This window comes from Xenopus laevis, chromosome 1L, assembly GCF_017654675.1.
Source record: "Xenopus laevis strain J_2021 chromosome 1L, Xenopus_laevis_v10.1, whole genome shotgun sequence".
NCBI classification, from domain to species: Eukaryota; Metazoa; Chordata; class Amphibia; order Anura; family Pipidae; genus Xenopus; species Xenopus laevis.
In genome coordinates this window covers 54,358,657-54,372,684 of record NC_054371.1, presented here as the reverse complement: position 1 = coordinate 54,372,684, position 14,028 = coordinate 54,358,657, and the positions used below count along the sequence as shown (strand labels likewise).

Here is a 14,028-nt window from a genome sequence, read left to right as displayed (position 1 = left end):
TATGGGGAAATTTGGAATTGATTTAGCAGATACATTTTTTTCTCACTGAATTAAACCTGGCCCTATGTTCCTTATGATTACCAGGATATTTCTCATATGGACTCTATAAATACATAGCCACACATATGCTTAAAGGAAAACTATACCCCCAAAATGAATACTTGAGCAACAGCACTTGCCATGTTGGCACCCACTATAGTCATAGTTAAAAAAGCAATCAAATTGTATGAATAACAATAGCAAGTTTATGCCTGGAATTAATTGTGTTCCCATATAAGCAAATTTAGTACAGTCATACACTACCACTTTCTTGTTGCAGCAGGAAAGGGAGTGTATGATGGTATTTATTGCACTGGAACTGCTTTCAAAACCTGAAAGCTGGGAAACCACAAAAAAGCTATATGGGGTAATTCAGTAACCATTCAGTAATCACCTATGTAACCCTCAGGGTGCACCCACAATGCACTAGCAAGGTCTAAATATTGCCATTATGGCAATGATAGTGCCTCCTATGGAACCTTTGCAGTTTCAGGTTCCTATCCAGTATATCATTAGATAAAGGCTTTTCAATGTAGAATCTTTTGTGAGTGCAGTCTATACTCATCTCAATGGCAGTGCTAGTGGTGGGACTGTGTGTAGACATAGCTTATTGATTTGAAAAGTCACACAACAGGCCTATAGCCAATACATTTTAACCAGTGGAGAAATGCCATTTTACATCCACATGCTACGTGTCTTTCATATGAATGAAAACCTCCAGCACCTCGGATTTCGAATTCAAAACTCCCATTAATTTGAAATTTGACCAATCTAAATTGGTTATAAAAAAAATCTGATTTTTTAAACTCGGATGAATTTAATCGACCTGAAAACTCGAGACGAGTTCTAATTGTAAAAACTCGATTTGAGGGTTTTTTTTGACGAAAAATGTCAGGAAGGCCGCAAACAACTCAAAATTGATCCCTGGACGACTCCCATTGACTTCTTGGCAGGTTTTAAGTGGAAGATAGTCGAATTCGAGTTCTTAAAGGGCCAGAGTATGATAAATCTCGAAAATCGAATTTGAATTTTTCTAAAAACTTTTGACCACAAAAAAACTCAAAAATTTGAATTTTCAATTTTCAATTCGATCCTTGATAAATCTGCCCCTTAGTGTTGAGTGGCAGAAAAATGACCAATACCTCTCTGTACCTGTCATTCAAATGAATGGAAGTTACCGGTCACTACTTGTGAGAATTTGATCCCAAAAAATAATACACGTTTACTCGTTTTCTGGCCAAAACTCATCTGTCATTTCACTGAAGGGTATCAAAAAAAATGGTACTGAGCTTGTTTCTGCCAGCTGAAATAAACTAGTGGAAAAATACTACTTGTTCCACTTACCTAACATGGTAGTAAGAAAATAAACGATTCAAAGAAACTAACTGGATGTTGGATGGAGGTTAAAAAAAACTGTGATCTTTGTTCTTATCCCAATTTTTTTTTTTTTTTGAAAAGCCCAAGATGTTGTGATGGCTGATTCTGTTAATGCATTTAAGAGTGGCTTGGATGATTTCTTGGACAGACATAATATCAAAGGCTATTGTGATACTAAATTCTTTAGTTAGTATAGGTATGGGTATATATAATTTATGTGAGAGTATGGAGGGGTGTGTGTATGAATGCTGAGTTTTCATTTGGAGGGGTTGAACTTGATGGACTTTGTCTTTTTTTAACCCGATTTAACTATGTAATTGTGACTTCTGCTAATGCGTGGCAGATGCATATTCCAGCACTGGCAACACTGTATCTGGTGACAAGCCATCAGAGAAAAAAAACTCATGTGCCTTCAGCCTTTGGGTAATGAAAAGCGAGATGATTCAAGGCGTTTAGTCGACCAAACGATTTTCAGCTCTGCAAGCGGGTGACAAAGTGCTCAAAAATGCCCATCATTCATTTGAGGTTCATATGATTGCCTCTCAAAAATGCTGACAAATGCATGACTTGCAAGTGCACCAAGCGGTACCAGACACTGCCACTTAAATGAATAAGTAGAGGTTCTGATCATTTTGTTGCCTGCGTGCTGAAATGTTAAACAGTGACAAAACCCCCCTGAATCATTGCCTTAATGTCTGTTTAACTAGGGCAAAAAATCCAGCTGTATTTGCTACAGGTCTACAAAGTAAACACAAATTGTTGCTTTGTTGTATTAGAAAAGTAGTAAAGACACACCAAGCGCCATTGTATTTAAACCAGTATACAGCTTAATTGCTCAGTGTTTTCTCTTTCTGAAGATGTAACAAATGGCCACTATCTCATGGGTTGCCACAATGCAACTAAATTGCAGCTAAAACATTACATTCAGGCGTGGCTGCTCATAGTTGCGATGTTTATTTGGTATTTTTTGGGCAAAGAAACTGCAATGCATTGGGAACAGTGAAAGAAACTTGGTGTAGCATCAAGAATCACTGGGGTTCAGCTGGTCTTCCAGTGGTAAATTATGATGTGACCCAACAAGACACAAAAGTACCGCAGAGCATATTTTTTACTATATATTATTATTATTATTATGTGACCCAAGACCAAGTATTCATGTAATTAAATAGAATTTGCCAAGTTCTATTGCTACAGGCCGTCTAAGCTTTCCTGTATTAACTCAGTCAGGCTTTGTAGATGTGATCTTCAAAAATAAAAACTTGTTCTTTTCCAACAAGACTCAATTCTGCTGCACTTTACTCAAATTCACTTTACTCAACTGGCACATGGAAAGATTTGTTGCTAAGACAGTATTCATATTATCCACCTACCATTTAACTTTTCCCCAGCAGTTTTTACTTTTATTCTTTATCTTTTACTTAAAAACTGAAATATTTACAGATTTTTTTATTGTTTTATTTGGGACAGCCTAACTGTTTGCAGTCAAAATTTCATGGTGCTTAAAAGAAAAAGACGCTTGTTTGCTGCAGGGATCAGGTTGTCAGTTGCATAAAAATCTAGTCTTATAATTTAGCCTTGTTCAAGAGCATTTGCATGTTTCTTTTATGTTGCATCTTATTATATATCTCTGCTTATATATCTCTGCAATTCACTTTATTTAAATGGTACATGGAAAGGATTGTTGCTAGGAGTATTCATAATATCATAATATCCACCTACAATTTAACTTAGCTTTTCCCCAGTAGTAGTCTTTTTTTATCTTTTATTCTTTATCTTTTACTTTAAAACTGAAATATTTACAGATTTTTTTTATTGTTTTATTTGGGACAGCCTAACTGTTTGCAGTCAAAATTTCATGTGCTTAAAAGAAAAAGACGCTTGTTTGCTGCAGGGATCAGGTTGTCATAAAAATCTAATCTAATAATTTAGCCTTGTTCAAGAGCATCTGCATGTTTCTTTTATGTTGCATCTTATTCTCTGCAATTCTGAAATAACAGAAGCACGTATATATGGGATATGTATATTATCTTTAAGTGGTTAATCTTCCTTTCTATGTCTGAAGATGAGGAAGTAATTAAATTATAAGTAAAGGAACAGTCTAATTCATTGTGTGTACAATGCTGTGGAATATGTTATCGCTTTATAAATAATTGTGTTGTGTTGTTAATAATTGGGGTCAAGAGCTAGTTACTAGCAAAAGATTATTATTATTATTTTTATTATCAATATTAAATCTGCAACTCTGAAGCATAAAGGCATACGATTGTAGAAAGACAGTGATTGATACTATCTAGAAATATAATACTTGCTTTGAATAGAAGGGTGGGAAATGGTGTAGTTAGGCACAGGGATGAATGTGATTGAGAATGAAATACACACATTGCAATGCAGCTGTCATCGCTGTTTTGGAGAACTCTAACCAAGGTCTTTTAAACAAGCCTGAGGGACACATGCTAAACAGGTAATAGCACAAAAAGGCTGCAAAATCTTCATCTCTGCAGATAAGGTCCTTGAGAGGGCATAAACTGACATCAAAGAAAAAGTTGGTCAGAAGAGGAAACACTTTTCATTCCACGGATAGTTCCATGGCCAGCCCTAGTGCATAAGATAAAACTGCTTAAAAGAAGGCGCATTGTCTCAGGAGGGCGGAATGTATCAAACAAAAGGGAAAGAAACATTAGAAAGAGTTTAGAAAATGCAGTGTGCGGTGCTTGAGCAAGTTTCTCTAACTGTTTGATAGAAATTCATTTCACTGCACTTCAAAGGAAAGCAGGAGATTTGGGAATACGCACATTCCTCCTGCATTCCTCCTTCGCACGCTCTCAGGTATTCTGATTTTCAAACAAACTTCCCAACTTTAATGATGCACTTTTAATTGTTAGGCTTTCCAGTTCCTCAAAAGCAAAAAAAAGTTTTAAAGATAGTCTCAACAATATAAAGGTCAAAAAAAAAAAAAAAAAGGTTTGACATGTGTGGCACCAATGTAACCTCTTTCTGGTCTGTTAGACACTGACACAGAGGAAGGAAAATTTATGGTTAAAAGGTATTGTAAAAGGTCCGGATTTCTAGCAGAGCAATGATGGCAATTCTCACCTGTGTAAATTATGAGACATATCACAGACAAGATCAGCTCCAGCAGTAAAACACTCAGGATGAGACAAGGATATAACTGCCTGTTGCTTGAGATGGAATCCTGAACAGAGAGTATCAGAAGTAGAGCTGCATTGCCTACAGAGAAAAAGAGAGAATAAATACTGAATCAAATTTAATTTTTTAGCCCGGGGTCCCCAACCTTTTTTTTTTTACCCGTGAGCCACATTCAAATTTAAAAAGAGTAACACAGGCATGAAAAAGGCCAAATAAGGTCTTTGATTGGCTACTTGGAAGCCCCTATGTGGACTGGCAGCCTACAGGAGGCTCTACTTGGCACTATACTCAGTTTTTTATGCAATTAAAACTAGTTTCCAAGTCTAGAATTCAAAAATAAGCACCTGCTTTGAGGACACTGAGAGCAACATCCAAGGGGTTTGAGAGCAACATGTTGCTCACGAGCTATTGGTTAGGGATCACTGATTTAGCCCAAACTGCTATTTTTGCTTGTTTGTGGTTAATCTAATTAACTCCATGATGAAGTGCACATTAGGAGCTATTTTGTATGCACTTAAGTGTTGTTAAATAAAGCTGGCCATAGACATAAAGATACAGTTTTACGAAACAAAGGTTTGTATGATTTTGAGGCTGTATGTAGTCAGAATAATCGTCCTGATATTTATAGTGCACGGTGATCGCCCGTTTAATCGACCGGACAGGTTAGAAAGTTTCAGTTCAATAATAATATCTCTGAAAGCATTGACTGTCACTGCTATTTGTTGGACATCCCTTTCATATGATTGCTGTCTGTCAATTAATGGCCAGAACATGGTCTAATTTGCTAATTTTTTTCCATACTTATTTAAATCTGAATGGTTAGTTGTAGATTGTTACATTTTAACAAACAATCTTTTGTCATACAAAGAATAAAATCTGCACGTCTACGGCCAGCTTTAGACCTAGCTTTGCCTGCTCTGATAAAACTGTGGGAAGATGCAAAATAAGGGTCGCACGGAACGCAAAGGGGCCCTAAAATGAACACCTGCCCTGAGGAGGTATTCTCTCTTTGAACAGTTATTATCACACTTTTGCAGTTCTAAAACTGCAACTCTTACACCCTGAAAAAAGATACAGATATAGGAAAAGATTGGTGTAAAGGACATCAGCCATAGTTCAAAAAATATGTAGGTATGGTGGTCATGCAAGGGCCGATTTAAGATGCCAATTTGGCCACTTATCTGCCTCTGTATAGGGCCCTCAGACAGGTCTACCAGAAAATCAAACTGTTGGCAATTGGGAGCATCTGCACGTTGATGCAGTCCCTGATTTGATGGCTGCTATAGCAGCAATTATGCTCCGATCTTTGGCGAATATAAGCCTAATATAGTGGGCATATAGGTGAATGACCCACTCATTTGGTGAGGATCTTACAATACATGGCTAGTTTAAAGAGGAACGATCACGAAAATGAAAGTTTAATATAAGGTTCAGCATACTGAAATAAGAAGTATTCTATATATAATCAATTAAAAATTCTGTACAATTTCTGAAATAATCGATTGTATCTTCACCATTCCTCTCTCGGCATGTTTGTCTTCATTCTATCTTCAGGCATGAGTTGGGTGTCAGATATTAATGGACAGATAGATCCAATACATCTTATAGTGGGGCTCCTTTTGCCTAGAAGATGTAATAGAACTCACTCTATTAAATCACCAGAAATCATGTCTCTCTCCATGCAGGATTTGTGCAAAAGGCAGTTATTTTGTTAGATTTTGTTTGTACTGAAATTAGTTATTTGAGCTCTAATACATCTGCTAGGAAAGTTAAATATTGGATCTTAATATTAATATCTGATACCTAACTGCTGCAAGAAGACAGAATGAAGAGAAACAGATGCTGAAAGAGGGAGTGTGAAGATAAACTCGATTATTTCAGAAAAGATGCAGAATATTTAACTGATTGTATATAGAAAGTTTCTTATTTCAATATGATGAAGCTTATATTAAATTGTCATTTTTGCTATAGTTCCCCTTTAAGTTTTAAATCTCCCCCTAACTGGCCTTCAAGCTGAGCTTTCTTGTCTATCTAAGAAAACAAATAGACAAGGCTGAGCTTATGAACATTCTGACTGCAGGAAAGTAAAATGAGACAATACTTACACCCTTAACACCTTCTGTTGGCCAGCACAAATAGCTTATAAAGAGAGCAAATTGCACAACTACAGGACTTTCTGTTGAGCCTACATTCCTGGCTAGAACAACCACAAATCTGTGATTTTTCAAGAACACATGTAACCCTTAATGCAAATAGCAGTCAAGTAACAGTACTGAAAATAAATGATGAACGGCATGTTACAGTCCACATAATTCTCTCTATTCTACTAATAGCATCTGTAAAATATATAAAAAAAAGAAAAGATGTATTTTATTGCCCCTCATAAAAAGTGTTTTGAAAGGGAAGGAAGAGGAAGTAAACGTGCTTCCCGTTGCTATTGAAAAACAGCATGCACCATTGCAAATATTTATAAAAGAACGTATTTATGGGAGAACACGTGTTCTGGGAAACAGGCTGCTTACAAAGGTGCCCACACACAAAGCAGTGTATCACCTTAAGCACAGGCAGTCGAAAAGTGAATATACTAAATGGGGAACAAATGTCTTCCTATGCTCATCCACTAGACACCCAGTATACTTAAAATATTATTGGAGTGCAAGTAACAGAGTTTTTCCAAAGTTTCATTGTGAGACAACTTCGGGCAACTCCAGAAAAGCATTCCTGCCATCGATTTCAGATTCTAGCCAGCGGGAAGGCTGTTCGGGGAGATTAGTCGCCAACAGAAGAGGCGATTTGTTGTCGGCCGACTAAATCTCCCCGAATCTTCGCATGTGTCTCTGAACTTAAGCTACAAATGTATTGTTATTGCTACATTTTATTACTAGCCTATCTATTCAGGTACTCTCCTATTCATATTCCAGTCTCATATGTAAATAAATGCATGGTTGCTAAGGTTATTTGAACCCTAGTAACCAGATTGCTAAAATTGGAAACCGGAGAGCTCACGCATAAAAAGTTAAATAATTCAAAAACCACAAATAATAAAAAACTGCAACTTGTCAACTGCCAACTACAAATTGTCTCAGAGTATCACTCTCTAAGGCATAATAAAAGTTAACTCAAAAGTGAACAATTCCTCTAATACTTATGGTTTAGAATTAGATACATGGGCAGGGGTTTGCTGCAGCCTGGAAGTGCCTTTAGCATTTGTAAAATTACTATGATACATGAGTTTGCAAAATATCCACAGTTGTTTCTTGCACTTGTATGAATGGGTGTCACTTTCTCCAGTAGCAGGCACTACACCTTTAATCCAAAAGATCAGGAGAAATAACTGCTTAGTGTTGCCTACAAAGGGCAGGAGAACAGCCATGCAGTAAAAAATAAATAAATAAAAGATTTCCAGTGGATCACACTTGCTTGATGAGACATCCTACAAGAGGAATAAGTAGTGGTTTGTAAGACAGCACTGGGGAGAAATGTCTGGGGTGAAGCAAAACAATCTTCATATTTTGATTGTCTTTACATGTGGGCCAATTAATTACATGAAAAGCAAAGAAATATGATGCTGAGCATTAACTGTTTTTCATTCTTGCACAGGAGGATATAAGATACACCCCAGTCACAATGGACAATGCAAATTGTGCTAAAACTCCTCATCTTGCAGTTAGAAATTGTAATGTGTTTTTTGATCACAAGTATGGAAACATGCAAATCATTTGAAATTCACAGAAAGAATATAAATGAGAAAATAAATAAATAAAGATCTCACCTAGCAGTGCCAGTAAAATCTTAGCACTTCATTTGCACATGTACTCGTTTCCAGAACGGAGGCTTTTATAAAAACAGAGAAAAAGTGTGTGTGGTGTATGTGCATAGCTTGTTTTTTAAATGTAAAATATATTGATTTTGCAGTTTCATTACGGCACAATTTAAAAGAGAACTATCTTAAAGGCATTGTTCATCTTAAAAATTAACCTTTAGTATGTTGTAGATTGAAAGTATGCAACTGGCCTGCATTTTTTTTTATTGTTTTTTTTAAATATATAGTTTTTTGTTCAGCAGCTCTCCAGTTTGGATTTTCAGCAGCTATCTGCTGGTTGGGGTCCAATTTAACCTAGCAACCAGGCAGTGGTTTGAAAGCAAAACAATAATATGAATAGAAGAGGGATCTAGAAGATAAGTAATACTAAGTAACAATGAAATTGTAGCCTCACAGAGCACTAGCATTGCCTGTGATGTTGCCCAGAGCAACCAATCAGCAATTTTCAACAGAAAACAAAAGCAAAGGGCTGATTGGTTGCTACTAGCAACATCATAATATGGTAATGCTTCGCTCCACAGCATGATAAATAGACCCGAAATGTTACACATTGTCCAAAGCTTCCACAGCCCTTTAGCAGGGAAGATCTGTTATGCCCCATGTGTATGTACCCTAAAGCTGCATAGTTTCTACCAGGTTTAGCCTATAGCAACCAATTGGGAAGTGGCATTTTTTTGGGAAGTGGCATTTTCCTGGTTGGAAAGTAAAGGTGATAATAGTATTTGAAACTTATATCACATTACTGAAATCTTATATATATTTTTTTTAATATCCAGGCTAAGCAGGTCAGACACAGGTACTATGCATGCAATGTGGTTACAATCCAGCCACCATCTGCTTTCCATTCAATAAAAAGTTGCCATTTGTCATGTATTGAAGGTGTTTACATTCCATCTTGGATGTACAGCTATGGGACCTGTTATCCAGAATGCTCAGGACCTGGTGTTTTCCAGATAAGGGATCTTTACATAATTTGCATCTCCATACCTTAAGTCTACTAAAAAAAATAATTTAAACATTCGTAAACCCAATATGATAATTTTGCTTCCAGTAAGGATTAATTATATCTTTGCTGTGATCAAGTACAAGGTACTGGTAATACAGAGAAAAAAGTAGTTTCGTAAAATTTAAAGGGGAACTATCGCGAAAATGAAAATGTAATATTAGCTTCATCATACAGAAATAAGAAACCTCCTAAATACAATCAATTAAATATTCTGTACTGTATCTGAAATAATCAAGTTATCCTTCACTATCTCTCTCTCAGCATCTGTTTTTCTACATTCAGTCTTCATGGAGTAAGTATATATCTTATAGGGGGACTCCTTTTGCCTAGAAGATGTATTAGAGCTTACTCTATTAAAATCACCAGAAATCCTGTCTCTCTACATGCAGAGTTATGAGTGAGCCTAATACATCTGCTAGGAAAGGGAGCCCCCTATAAGATATATTGGATCATTCAATATCTTACTGCATGAAGGTTTGTTGAAGGTGCATGGAAAATAAATGGTTAAAATATATATGCATAAGGAACTGAGCACTGGCAATACAATATTATCAGATGAAGTCAGGATGGGTTACCAAATACACAAGATGCAAAGTTAAAGATTTAGACAGAGAAAAACAGAAATGTAAAACATACTGAAAAACCTGATCATTTGTATAACAACAGAGCCTCCTAGTGGTTATTTATAGAATTTGCAGTCGGAAAAAGAAAATTCTTCATGAATAAAGGGCTCATTTACTAGTTCAATAGTTTGTCGCAGTTGATCTGAGAATCAGCATCATTCATTACAGGTACTTGCATCTAAAGCTGCTCCCTGCACATGAACTTTCCACTTTGGAAAATACGTTGAGACTAAAAAACATAGGGACTCTGCACTTATGTGCACTTAAGAGATACTGACACTTAAAAATTATTATTCAAAATATTAATGTACATCAAAAGTTACTTATAGCTTGTGTTGATAATTTTTCACTGATAGTTCTGCTTTTGTAAGTAATTGTTACTTGAAGTTCATAAACCTGACTGTTTTGCCAACCTGACTGTCCCTTCTCAACATGGCAGTTAGAGTTAATTCTCAAATATGGCAGCCCCCTCACAGAGGAACATGGGGGATCAGATGGGTAATGTAAAAGCATCTGTAAATACTTTTATGGCAAAATTATAAATAGCATGCAAAGACAATATTATGATAGATCTAATAACAAGGTTTAATTCCTGGAGTCAGTATCGCTTTAAGTTCCCACACTGTAATTAATATAAGGCAAATAAACGGACACTGTCGATAATGTTTTTATACAGATTACGTGTCTTTGTGTTATTTGGAGTGAATATAGCTAAACTCTTCGAAAACTGGCATTACTGCAAAGGCTCCAGAGCACAATGAAACCAGTCCGCTTAGTACAGGTATGGGATTTGTTATCCAGAATGCTCAGGAACTGGGTTTTTCCGGATAATCGGTCTTTCCATAATTTGGATCTTCATACCTCAAGTCTACTAGAAACTTATGTAAACATTAAATAAACACAATATGCTGGTTTTGCTTCCAATAAGGATTAATTACAGTTAGGTCCATAAATATTTAGACAGACAACTTTTTATTGGTTCTCTACATTATTACAATGAATTTTAAATGAAACAACTCAGATGCAGTTGAACTGCAGACTTTCAGCTTTAATTCAGTGGGTTGAACAAAAAGATTGCATAAAAATTTGAGGAACTAAAGCCTTTTTTAACACAATCACTTCATTTCAGGGGGCTCAAAAGTAAATGAACAAATTAAAAAACTGAAAATAAAATGTTCATTTCTGATGCTTGGCTGAAAACCCTTTGCTGGCAATGACAGCCTGAAGTCTTGAACTCATGGACATCACCAGATTCTGGGTTTCCTCCTTTTTAATGCTCTGACAGGCCTTTACTACAGCGGCTTTCAGTTGCTGTTTATTTGTGGGCCTTTCTGTCCAAAGTTTCGTCTTCAACAAGTGAAATGCATTTGGGTTCAGGTCAGGTGACTGACATGGCCATTCAAGAATATTCCACTTCTTTGCTTTAATAAACTCCTGGGTTGCTTTGGCTGTATATTTTGGGTCATTGTCCATCTGTATTATGAAACAGCTCCCAATCAATTTGACTGCATTTAGCTGGATTTGAGCAGACAGTATGTTTATGAACACCTCAGAATTCATTTGGCTGTTTCTGTCCTGTGTCACATCATGGATAAACACTAGTGTCCCAGTGCCACTGGCAGCCATGCACGCCCAAGCCATCACACTGGTGGTATGCTTTGGATCATGAGCTGTTCCACGCCTTCTCCATACTTTTTTCTTGCCATCATTCTGGTAGAGGTTGATCTTGGTTTCATGCAGTCTTCTCTTTATGGTAGACTTGGATATCGATACGCCTACCTCCTGGAGAGTGTTGTTCACTTGTTTGGCTGTTGTGATTGGGTTTTTCTTAACAGTGGTGGATGATCGCAGAATCATTTCCATGGTGGTCTTCCGTGGATGTCCAGGTCTTTTTGCATGGCTGAGTTCACCAGTGCTTTGTAGATTTGCCACTCCTAATATTGTTGCAATTTTTCAGATGTTTTTTTTTTCTGTTTTTGAAGCTTAAGGATGGCTTGTTTCACCTGCATGGAAAGCTCCTTGGACCGCATGTTGTCTGTTCACAGCAAAATCTTCCACATACAAGCAACCCCCCCCCCTCAAATCAACTCCAGGGCTTTTATCTGCTTCATTGATAACGACATAGAGAAGGAATTGCCCACAACTGCCCATGAAATAGCATTTGAGACAATTGTCCAATTGCGTTTGAGCCCCTGAAATGAAGTGATTGTGTTAAAAAAAGGCGTTAGTTCCTCAAATTTTTATGAAATCTTTTTGTTCAACCCACTGAATTAAAGCTGAAAGTCTGCAGTACAGAACCAAAATTAGAAAAAAGTTGTGTCTGTCCAAATATTTATGGACCTAACTGTATATCTAAGCAGGGTTCAAGTACAGCATACTGCTTTATTAATACAGAGAAAAATTAAAGAGCAAGGCAATCCCAAAATAAAAATTTGCCTAGTAAAAGAAAACATAATTCTAAGTAATGTTCCAATATATATTTATTAAAAATTAAGGTTTTTAAGTTATTTGTATATGTATTGCTATTGAAAGCAGTGTGTCACTTTATATTCTCTATAGGGATGCACCGAATCCAGGATTTGGCTTTTTTCAGCAGGATTCGGCCGAATCCTTCTGCCCGGCCGAACCTGCATATGCAAATTAGGGGCAGGGAGGGAAATTGTGTGACTTTTTGTCAGAAAACAAGGAAGTAAAAAAATGTTTTCCCCTTCCCACCCCTAATTTGCATATGCAAATTAGGATTTGGTTCGGTATTCGGCTGAATCTTTCGCCAAGGATTCAGGGGTTTAGCCAAATCCAAAATAGTGGATTCGATGCATCCCTAATTCTCTATCATGATGGCTAAAACTGCTGATACAATGTAAGACAAGACAGCTGATTAACAGACCTGTCTTCGCTGGGGAACTAAGACTTTTGCAACATTGTTTAAACAGTAACAACCAGGAGTTTAGCAAAAGCTGCTTTTAATAGCAGTTGTTTTTACAATTAAAGGGGAACTCCGGCTTCCAAACAAAAATTTGATAAAGAGGCCCACATAACACAGAAACCCCTAATATACCCATCACAGTTAACTGCTTGTTCAAAACGTATAAATAAATGTCATTTTCTATGCTGAAATTCAGCTGTTTAACAGTTCTTCTCTTTCTGCATCATTTGAAATCCTGGCAGGGAAGGAGGGACTAAAACAATGATGTTACAAATTGTAACAACTTCTCCACAGCTTACAGACAGCATGCAGGAACTACATAACCCACAATGCATTGCACTGTGATGTTCCTTTCCTTATTGAAATCACATGTGCAGGGAATTGTGGGGTCTGGAGGATGCAGGTTAAGGACAGATGGCTGCTGATACAAAGTAACGGTAGTCAGTCAGCTCAGCAAAGTAGTCTGAAAAATCAATCAGGAGAGCAGGGGGCTAGGCTTAGGGAATTGTCAGAAATCATTAAAATCATGAAAAGTCTGCTTATTTTTTAATCGATGAATATTGCAAAGTTGCTTGAAATTATATTTACTTTTCAAAAAGCTTAAGTTATGTTCCCCTTTAACTTTAACATCACTGAAACTTTTTAATAATTCTATATTGGAAAGTTGCTTAGAGTTACGTTTTCTCTTATTGGGCATTTTGGGGTTGACTTTTGAATAGTTTTTTTAAAATGTGGATTATTTGGATAAAACAGAGTCTATGGGAGACAGCATTTCAGTACTTTGGATCTTTATGGATAACGGGTTTCTGGACAAAGGATCCCATACCTGTATTCTAAGTATCACCTACTAGATGAGCAGCAATACCTTAGGCAGATTCATTACTTAGACCAACCGAACATGGTCTGTTGTTTTCATAGAAAAAGATAGTGTCCCTTTAAATATGGGCTGTGATTTTTACTGCAGAGTGCAGATTGGCAGTGCCACAGAGATGATGAAAATAGTAATCTTAGAGATATTTTGTCCCGAAGACTTTTGTCAGGAAAACGCCCTGTGTGCCTTTGTACTAAAAAAATGAGCAGTGGAGGA

At 36.7% G+C, this 14,028-nt stretch overlaps 1 protein-coding gene across 1 annotated transcript in view; it reads right to left on the bottom strand.

Moving 5' to 3' along the window:
* The window catches only part of tmem192.L (transmembrane protein 192 L homeolog), a 38,823-nt gene that overhangs the window by 12,821 nt on the left and 11,974 nt on the right, over positions 1-14,028 (bottom strand). Inside the window, 1 exon segment of the mRNA NM_001093002.1 lies at positions 4,510-4,644. Within this exon segment, the coding sequence (NP_001086471.1) occupies positions 4,510-4,644 (135 nt within the window).